This window comes from Pipra filicauda, unplaced genomic scaffold (genome assembly GCF_003945595.2).
Source record: "Pipra filicauda isolate LSUMZ 115617 unplaced genomic scaffold, ASM394559v2 scaffold781_size139286_pilon, whole genome shotgun sequence".
In the NCBI taxonomy this organism is placed as follows: Eukaryota; Metazoa; Chordata; class Aves; order Passeriformes; family Pipridae; genus Pipra; species Pipra filicauda.
Window position 1 is genome coordinate 83,923 of NW_024104955.1, and position 9,776 is coordinate 93,698.

Below are 9,776 nucleotides of genomic sequence, written 5' to 3' on the forward strand. Positions count from 1 at the left end.
CACGACATAAAAGCTGCCCCCCTCCCCTCCCCCCCGAGCACTGTCACCTCCCCGGGATGTCCCCGGGCCGGAGCTGCCGCTCGCCCTCGGCCAGGAAGATGCTCATGGCCCGGTACAACATGTGCACCCCCAGGCGCCGGCGCCGCTCGGGCGCCCAGCCCGCGGCCACGCCGTAGCAGTGCCCCTTGCGCTGGTTGGTGAGGGTCTGCAGGCCTGTGGGGAGGGGGACAGCACCCACGGGGGCAGGGTCAGCACCCACGGACCCGGCCCCCTGCTCCCCACCAGCACCCACAGCCCTGTGAGGACAGAGGTAGCCCCGCACCCCCCCACCATCACCCACCCCCAGGCAGCTTCTCCCACTGGAAATGGGGGGCTGGGGGCTGTGCCAGACCCTGCCCTGGGAACTGGGAATCCCAAAGTCCCCAGGGTGGGCTGCACCCCCTCCATGACCCCCCTGCAGCCCCCGGCTCCTGCAGGGGTGGCAGAGGGGCTGTGCTGGGGGTCGGGGCAGCCCCAGGATCCCCCCCCCGCTCACCCAGCGCCTCCACCATGCAGCCCTCCCTCGTGTAGGCCTCTGCCGGGACCCTGTTCTGGAAGCAGAGCACGGAGACGACGCCGTGTCCGCTCTCCCAGATCTCCAGGATGCGCCGCACCTTGGGGCAGCCCTGGGGACAGCGGGGACCGTCAGCGGGGCCACCAGTGCCCAGCACAGCCCTCGTGTCCACACCCATGGTCCCCAGCCCCCTGTGCCCATCACCGTGGCCCCAAGGCCCCCCTTTATGCCCATCACCACAGCCATGCCTCAAGCCCCCAGTGCAGCCCCCCCACATCCCTCACCGTGGTCCCCAGCCCCCTGTGCCCATCCTCACAGCCTCAAGCCCCCATGGAAGCCCCGTGGCCATGCCCACAGCACTCAGCCCCCCCAGTGCAGCCCTCACACCCCTCCCCACAGCCTTGTGCCCCCCATGCCCATCCCCACAGCCCCCAGCCCCCCACGCCCACCTCCCCCGACCCCCAGCCCTCCCCACCCGCCGTGTCCCTGCCCGGTGCTGGCCCAGAGCCTCGGCCAGGTGGCAGTAGGGCCTGGCCCGGGTGCCCTTGCCCACGTAGAACACGGCGCTGACGAAGGTCTGGAAGCGCTGGGCGGGGCTCAGGTGGGGGCAGCGCTGGGGCAGGTCCCGGGTGGTCCTGGGGGTGCAAACCCCACCTCAGAGCCTCGATGCCTCGCAGGGCAACACAGCCAGTCCTCCCTCGGGCCCTGCTGGCACAGGGAACGGCGGGCACGGCGCCCTGGCCCTACCTGGGGTCGAGGAGGAGGTAGTTGAAGCTGGACTTGAGCAGCCCTTCCCGCCAGCGCCGGCCGCGGTCGGGACGCTCGAACTGCCGCGCCAGCGCCAGCTCGTCCTGGGCACAGTCGGGGATGTGGCCGGTCCTCAGCGCAGCCACCAGCTCCGGGCTGTGCCCTGGGGGGGCCGTGCCAGCATTGGGGACCACCGTGAGCCTCGTGGCTGTAACCATGGGCTCAGCGCAGCCCCCCGTGCCCATCACCACAGCCCCCAACCCCCACCCCCACGGGGAGCTGCCAGGCCGGATGGGAACCCCGGGGTGGGTCCCCCAGGATGGGATGCCCAGACTCACCCCCCGGCTCCCTGCCGTGCCCCGTGCCCAGCTCCCGCAGCCGCCGCCGGTAGAGCCCCCGGGTGAGGTCGGTGACGGGTCCCGCGTCCTCCCCCAGCTCCCGCAGCCGCCGCCGCAGACTTTGGTCCGAGAGGGGCCCCGGGGACACCGGGGACACTCGGCCATCCCGGCCCGGGGCGTCCTCGGGGCTGGGGGTGGCCCCTGTGCCGGGACTGTGACACTCGGGGGGTGACAGTCCCTGCCCCTCATCCTCTCGACGCCCCCCGGAGCAGTGGGGGCCACAGCCGGGGGGTGACAGTGGCACAGATGGGGTGCCCAGGTCCCCCCCGGCACTGCTGGATGCTTGTGGGGCCAGAAGGCGCCTGGAGCTCCCGTGGGGCCACTGGAACTGGGGCGTCCCCGAGGGCGAGTGGCAGTGCCACCCAGAGCCACCCTCCAGCACCCCGGGGTGGGGGGAGCCCCGAGGGCCTGATGGGGGATGCGGGGGGGTGGCGGGGTCCCCAGGGCACAGTAGGACCGTGGGGCTGGAGCCGGGGGAGCTGCCGAACCCCCCCGGGGGTGAACTGAGGGCTCCGGGCAGGATCTGAGTGTCTTCCAAAGAGTCTGTCCCCTCTCCGCCCTCCCCGGACACATCCTCGTCCCGCGGGGTGACACAGTGTCCCGGGGGGGTGGCAGGGTCCCTGGGGACCCCCCGGGGGGATCTGATCCTGGGGGGTCTCCGGGGCATCGGCAGCGTCCCGTTGAAGAGGGAGGAGGAAGAGGAGGAGGAGGAGGAGTTGAGCCGCTCTGCCACCGCCCGGAGGCGGCTCCTGGTCCTGGGGGTGATGTGGCGGTGCCCGGGGGGCTCCTGGTCCCGGGGGGTGACATCCCCAGCGGTGACACCCGCCGGGCTGTGAGGGGACCGCGGGGTGCAGGGCGGGGACCCCCGGAGGCTGCAGCCCTGGAGCCGGGCAAGCAGTTCCCCCACATCACCCGCGCCTGGGCCCCCCCCAGAGCGAGGGGCTGCCCCGGAGCCCCCCCAGAAACCCCCACCCTGAGCCCGCTCCGCGCGGGGGGGGCTGGCAGGGGGCAGCTCCCGGGGGGCAGCTCCCGTTGGGGAGGGGGCTGCACCCCCTCCCAGCCCCCCGGCTGCCCGGGGCGGGGGGGAACAGCGGGGCTGAGCCCCCCGGCCCCCCCCGGCCTCGCTGGGCTCCAGGGTCCCCAGGGCAGTGACAAAGCACTCGGTGGCACTGCTGCTGTCCCCAGGGCTGCTGCTGTCCCCAGGGCTGTCAGGGTCCCCAGGGCTGCCGGGGTCCCACCCCCCAACTCCCACCTTGGGCACCACCCCCCCCACTTTGGGGGCAGCACCCCCCACCCCTCCCCAGGGGACACCGGGGCGATGCTGAGGGATGTCACTGTCACCAGGGCTCGGGGACAACTCGGAGCAGCTGCTCAGGCCACGGCAGGGCAGGGGGGCTCTGTGTCCCCCCAGGGTCCTGCTGCAGCACTGAGGGTCCCTCAGGGACCCACCGGGGCCAAACTGGGGGCAGGGGACACGGATGTCCCCAACACTGGGCTGGGGGGGAGCCCAGGGGGGAGGTCCCGTCCTTCCCCCCCCAGGCCAGCTCGGGGGTCCCTCCTGGAGCTCGTCCCTGTCCCAGAGCAGTGTGCTGGAGGCCAGGGGCTGGGGGGGGACAGCAGAGCCCCTGGGGTCCCCCTGGAGCCATGGGGGGAGGGCCGGGGGCTCTGGGGCACGGCCCTGCCACAGCGAGGGGACACAGTGGCCCCCCAGCTCCTGCTCCTCCAGGAGGGACCTGCGGGTGCTGCTGAGGGGTCCGGCCTCGGAATTGTCCTCAGGGAACCCAGGGGAGACGCTGCCATCGGAGTCATCCTCGGTCAGGAAGGACAGGGCCCTCCTGCACCCCCCCGGGGCTGGGGACAGGGACGGGAATCAGTGCCCAGCCCAAACTGGGGGGCTGGGTGGGACCCCCAAGCCCAGCCAAGGGGGCACCCAGGGGACCTCACCCTCCACGAGGGGCCAGCCCTGCTCCAGCACCACATCCACGGCCTGTTTTCCATCCTGCGGGGAGGGGCCATCGCTGTCACTGCCGCCAGGGCCACCACGGGGTGACACAGCTCCCCCACCCCACCGACGAGGAGGGTCCCGTGGGTGCTGTCCCCGTGCCCGGGGCTGTCCCTGTCCCCGCTCACCTGGTCCCGCAGGTGCCCCCGTTCCCGCAGGAGGAGCCCGAGGCACCGGCGGCACCCCCGGGCCGCGGCCTCGTGGAGCGGCGTCAGCTCCCGGGAACGCCTGGAGTGTGGGATCGGGAGCGGGGTCACCCCCAGCCCGGGCCGCAGGTCAAGGAAGGTCACGGCCCCCCCCGGGGGTCACACAAGTGCCACCACCCCGCAGCGGGGCTCCAGCACCATCGGGGGGGGGACCCTGCGTGGCGCCGGCAGGTCCCCGGTGTTGGGGTCCCCCCCGTGGTGCAGCACTCCCCCCTGTCCCGGTATCCCCCCCGTCCCGGTATCCCCCCCGTCCCGGTGTCCCCCCCGTCCCGGTGTCCCCCCCGTCCCGGTATCCCCCCCGTCCCGGTATCCCCCCTGTCTCGGTATCCCCCCTGTCCCGGTATCCCCCCTGTCCCGGTGCGTTCCCCTTGTCCAGGTGTCACCCCCCGGTCCCGGTGTCCCCTCCCGGCCCCAGTGTGTGCACCTTGGTCCCGGTGTTCCCACTCCGGTCCCGGTGGCCCCCCGTGCCACCCCCGATCCCAGTATCGGTCCCGGTATCCCCCCGTGTCCCCCCCGTCCCGGTATTCCCTCTGGATCCCAGTGTCCCCCCGGTATCCCGGTATTCCACGGTGTCCCCCCCCGTATCCCGGTATTCCCCGGTGTCCCCCCTGGATCCGTGTCCCCCTCCCGGTATCCCGGTATCCCGGTATTCCCCAGTGCCCCCCCGGTGTCCCCCCCTTACGTTCCGCTCATCCCGCCCCGCGCACGTTCAAACCCCCCGCGCCGCCGCTCATTGGCTGGCGAGGAGCCAATGGGAGCCGGCCGAGGGCGGCCACACCCACCTCCTACCAGTGACGTATAACCAGGGAGGCGGAGCCAAAGCGCTCCGTGCCCCCGCCCCCTGAACCTCAGCGCCCCCCAGTGGCCGGCGCCGGTATCTCCCAGTGCTCCCAGTGACTGCACCAGTGCTCCCAGTGCTCCCAGTGACTGCACCAGTGCTCCCAGTGCTCCCAGTGACTGCACCAGTGCTCCCAGTGCCTCCCAGTGACTGCACCAGTGCCTCTCAGTGCTTCCCAGTGCTCCCAGTGCCTGCACCAGTGCTCCCAGTGCCCTGAACGAGCACCGCCCAGTGCCTCCCAGAACTCCTCACCAACTCTACCCAGCACCTCCCCAAACCCTTCCCCAGCAGCGCCCACACAGGGCCGGGAGGGGTGACCCCGGTCCCCCAACCCCCACCCCGAGCCCAGACCCCGCAGCAGCACCACGACACCACCAGTCAGGCCAACACCTCTCTTTCCCCGTCCCAACAAAACCCCCGCAGGAGCCGCCACGACACCCCCTCCCCAGCCACCCCCACCCTCCCCCCCGGGGGGCTCAGACGGTGGCCTCGACCTCGGGGGGCTCGTCCTCCTCGAGCAGCCCGTAGGCCGCGTGGCTCTGGAAGGGGCGCTGCAGGGGGTGTGCCAGCAGCTTGGCCATGCAGTTGTGCAGCTCCACCGCCGGCCCCGTCAGCGGCACCTCGTACTTGTAGTTGGTGCCCTTGGTGTCCAGGCTGCTGAAGAAGCCGTACATCTCCTGGGGGAGGCCACGGGAGGGGCTGGAAGGGCGGGCAGGGGGCGGCCCTGCCACGGGGAGACCTTGGCGGTTTCCCCTCCAACAAGGGTCAGGGAACCCCGCTGGGATCCCCCCGGGAATGGGCTTGTTCTGCACTGTCCTGAGTTTTATCCTACTTTTTACAGGGTAGTCTCCTCTGAAGCACCACCAGGCCTGGGGGTGGCCTCAAAGAGCCCCCTCAAACCCCTCCCCAGGCCCAGGGACTGGCCCCAAAGAGCCCCCTCAAACCCCTCCCCAGGCCCAGGGACTGGCCCCAAAGAGCCCCCTCAAACCCCTCCCCAGGCCATGGACTGGCCTCAAAGAGCTCCCTCAGGAATTCAGGGTCGTTCTTCCCTCCCTGCCTCCTCGTTTTTCAGCATTACCAGCCCCAAGGAAAGGGTGGGGGGTAGGCTGGGCTCCCCCCTCCCCGGTGTGACCCAGTTCTGGCTGGCACCTTTCTGACACGGAGAATTCCTTACTCAGGGTGAGGGAGCAATCCCTCCCAAGAGCACAGAGCTCCTGCTGAGCCCAGGGTCTCCCAGGAAATCCCCCCTGCCCGCTGTACCTTCCAGCTCGTCTCCTCCTCCTTCTCCTCCAGGCCGTTGTGGATGTAAACCACGTCGAAGAAGAAGTAGGGGCACTGCAGCATCTTCTGCAAGGGAACCAGGGAGCTTTTCCAGGGACAACCCTGGAGCCACCGAGGTCCCCAGAGGGGACACAGGGGGCACTCAGAGGATCAACGAGGTTGGAAAAGTGCTCCAGTGCCTTCCCCAACCTCGTTGCCCTTCTTTGGACACTCTCCAGCCCCTCAATGTCCTTCCTGAACTGAGGGGCCAGAACTGGGCACAGCACTCGAGGTGTGGCCTCGCCAGTGCCCAGTCCAGGGGCAGAATCACTGCCCTGCTCCTGCTGCCACACTGTTCCTGATCCAGGCCAGGATGCCACTGGCTTTCCTGGCCCATGTTCAGCTTCCGGTCACTCCCCAGTCCCTCCCTGTCCCCAGGTGGTGCCGCAGGACTCACCTTCATGTGCTCGGACATGGAGAACTGGGGCTGGCACCCGGGGCGCCCGAACACCAGGATGGTCCGGACCACGTAGGGCGGGGGGATGGTCTGCACGTTCTCTGTCACCGGCAGCTCGATCTTCTGCTGGCTGTGCCAGGGGAGGGGGAGGTGGATCAGGGACCCCCACGGCACCCCCAGCTCAGGGTCCGTCCCAGGGGAGCAGCGCCCACCCCCAGGAGCCCTTCGGGTTAAAGGCTCGGGGTGTAAAGTGGGAAATCTGCAGCCAGGTGGGAGCTCTGAGCCCCCCACCCAGCACCCCCAGACTGCCCCAGCACCCACTGACCCCCCCTCCCACACCCCCGAGCCCCCCCAGACGTACTCACATCAGGTTGAAGAGTCCTTCCAGATCTGCACCCCAGTTAAGGACCAAGCTTGGCACAGGGACCCCCCCTGCCCACCCCTGGGCACATCCCAGGCCCCAGGGACATCCCAACCCCAGGCTGGCACCAGGACACCCAGGCAGCCCCCTCAGAGGGAGGTGATGTCACTGGGCACTGGAAATGGGGAGAAAACATCACTAAATGAGGGTCTGGTGGGTGGGGAGGGTCTGGTGTTACCCCTCTGCCTTGGGGGGCCTCAACAGCTCCATTTGACCCCCTCCAGCCTCCAGATGCTCGGGATGCCAGGGAGGAGCCTCGAGGGTCCCTGCAGATGCTCAAAGGACCCTGTTTGCACCCAAGGGACCCCACTAGCACCCAAGGGACCCCCGTCCCAGCCCCACAGGCGGGCGGATACTGAAGGACTTGCAGACGACGGTCTCCAGGTCGTAGAGGCAGCTGCAAACCTCGCGGGGGTCCGAGGTGAACCCCGAGAGCTGAGAGGAGCCGGGTGAGGGGTGCACGGAGCTGTGCCTGTCCCCAGCCCCGTCCCTTTCCCCGTCCCTGTCCCCCTCTCACCCACGTGGCGTCGTTGTTCACCACCACCAGCGCGAACTCGTGGCACTTGTCGATCTTGTGCTTGGTCCTCACGAACATCTCGATCATCTTCTGGGAGATGTTCAGCGCGTTGGTCTTGGACCTGCCACGGGGGGAGAGGGGCTCAGCGGGGCCCAGCAGCCCCCCCCCGGCGCCCTCCGAGCAGCCCCCACCACTCACCCGTTGAAGGACTCCAGTTTGGGCACTGCCATCTCCTCGGCCAGGTCCAGGCAGATGATCTGTGGGAGAGGGAGACACAGCTGAGCCCCCCCCCCAGCCCCTCACCCCGGGGTCAGGGCTGACCCCTGCTCAGCCCTCCTGCATCCCCCCCTATCCCCACACCCACCTGATGCATCCCTTCAGCATCTGCCCTGGTAATTCCTCAGTGGAATGCTGGGGGGATCCCCAGCATCCTCCCTGTTAATTCCCCAGTATCCCCCCAGCATCACCAGTATCCCTCCAGCATCTTCCCAGTATCCCCACAACATCCTCGGTATCCCCCAAGATCCTCTGATAACTCCCCACTATCCCCCCAGCACCCTCCCTGACAACTCCCCAGCATCCCCCCAGCATCTTACCCGATAATCCCCCAGTATTCCCCCAGCACCCCCCCGGCAGCCACTCACCACCTTCTCGGGGCAGTTCACGCGGGGGGTCTTCACCTGCACCTCGGTGGGCGCGGCGGGGCCGGGCCAGGCGGTGCCGTCGGGGCCGGCGGTGCCCTGCGGGCTGTGGTCGGCGCTGGCGGCCTCGCCCTCGCCCTCGCTGCGGTTGCCCACGCTGGCCTGGGCGCTCAGCGCCCGGTCCTCGGCGCCCTCGGGGTTCGAGCGGGTCCGGGGCCGCGGCTCGGGCGCCTTCTCCTCATCCTCCTCGGCCGCGCTGCCCGGCTCCGACGTGTCCATCCCCGCGGGGATCCGACGGCGATCACGGGGGGCTGGAGGGGGGTCACGGTGCGGCTGGGACCCCGCAACGCCCCGGCCCCCGGTCCTGGGCACCCCCTGCCCACGCACCCCCTGCCCACGCACCCCCCAACCCCGCGGACCCCCTGCCCCGGCACCCCCCCACGCCCCCTGCCCCACGCACGCCCCATCCCGTGCCCCTCTGCCCACCCGCCCCCTGCCCCGCACACCCCTCGCCCCGTGTAACCCCTTCCCCGCGCACCCCCGCTCCGCGCGCCCCCCGCCCCACGCCCCCCTTATCCACGCACCCCCTGCCCCACGCACCCCCCTTCCGTGTGCTCCCTTCCCACGCCCCCCCCCGCTCTGAGAACCCCTTGCCCACGCCCCCCCCGCCCATGTACCCCCCCATCGTGGCCCCTCGCCCCCCCGGTGCCCCCCCTGCCCCCGCACCGTCGCTCCCGCGCCCCCCGCGCCCCCTCCCCGCGCTCACGCGCTCCGGCCCCGCCCCGTCCCGGCGGAAGCGGCGCCGCGCGGGGGCTGCCGGGAGTTGTAGTTCCGATAGGTCCGAAGGGCACCGGGGGGGGCCCAGGGACGGGACCCCCGCGACCCCCCGCACCGTCCCGACCCCCTGAACCTCAAATACCCACGTGCACCCCCCTGCATCCCAGGCAGCCGTGTGCGCCCCGCTCCACGAATGACCATGAGCACCCACGCACACCCCAAAATCCATCTGCACCCCCCTCGACTGCCCCCTGCACCCCAAATATCCACGTGCACTCCTCTGCACCCCAGATATCCTGTGCATCTCCATCAACTGCCTCCTGCACCCCACATATCCTGTGCGCCCCTCTGCACCACTCCCTGCACCCCAAATGTCCCTGTGCACGCCTGTGCACCCCAAATATCCATGTGCGCCCCCACGAGCCACGCCCTGCACCCCAAAGCCTCATGCACACCCTCCTGCACCCCCACACCCTCCCTCTGCACCCCAAATCCCCATCCTCCCCCCCTGCACCCCAAACACCCCCACAGCCCCTCTTTGCACCCCAAAACCATCCTCCACCCCTCCCACTGCCCACAACACCCCTGGCCTGGCTCCCTCTTGGCCCTACACCCCCAGCCCCCCCCCCAGTGCCTCCCAGCACCCCAAATTCTCCTGCACACCCCCAAAGTTTCAGGGTGCCCCCCCCAAATTCCAGGGATGCTCCAGGGCATGAAGCTGGGAGCATCCTCCTGCCTGGGAGCGCACGGGGGACCGGGAGGGGCTGGTGGGGGGCAGAGTGGGGAGGGGGCAGTGTTGGGGGGCAGAGCACCCTGAACCAGCTCTGCCCTCACCCCCGCACGGGGCAGCGCGGGGGTTAAGTGGAGGAGGCTGCAGGGAAGAGGAAATCTCGGCAGGAACAAGGACAGGGGAAGGCCAAGGGCAGCGGCCGGAGGCGCAGCCGGAACGTGCCGGAAGG

General features: G+C 70.5%; 2 protein-coding genes across 3 annotated transcripts; both read right to left on the bottom strand.

Annotated features, from left to right (window-relative positions):
* Positions 1-43: 43 nt before the first annotated feature.
* Positions 44-4,599, bottom strand: ANKLE1 (ankyrin repeat and LEM domain containing 1). The gene is made up of 9 exons (XM_039389873.1): positions 4,589-4,599; positions 3,829-3,928; positions 3,643-3,697; positions 2,986-3,549; positions 1,639-2,616; positions 1,301-1,463; positions 1,029-1,188; positions 536-665; positions 44-213 (listed from the first exon to the last, which is right to left on the bottom strand). The coding sequence occupies exons 1-9, from the start codon at positions 4,597-4,599 to the stop codon at positions 44-46; spliced, it is 2,331 nt and encodes a 776-aa protein (XP_039245807.1).
* Positions 4,600-5,122: 523 nt separating this feature from the next.
* BABAM1 (BRISC and BRCA1 A complex member 1) lies at positions 5,123-8,794 on the bottom strand. Of its 2 annotated transcripts, none has more exons than XM_027731000.2 (9): positions 8,767-8,789; positions 8,044-8,351; positions 7,598-7,656; positions 7,400-7,520; positions 7,239-7,317; positions 6,827-6,851; positions 6,462-6,591; positions 6,005-6,091; positions 5,123-5,421 (listed from the first exon to the last, which is right to left on the bottom strand). In XM_027731000.2, the coding sequence occupies exons 2-9, from the start codon at positions 8,317-8,319 to the stop codon at positions 5,221-5,223; spliced, it is 978 nt and encodes a 325-aa protein (XP_027586801.1). In that variant the 5' UTR covers positions 8,320-8,351; positions 8,767-8,789; the 3' UTR covers positions 5,123-5,220. The 2 variants fall into 2 exon arrangements, with proteins under 2 accessions (XP_027586801.1, XP_039245809.1); XM_039389875.1 differs by having other exon boundaries at positions 5,267-5,468; positions 8,767-8,794.
* Between the last annotated feature and the right edge of the window lie 982 nt (positions 8,795-9,776).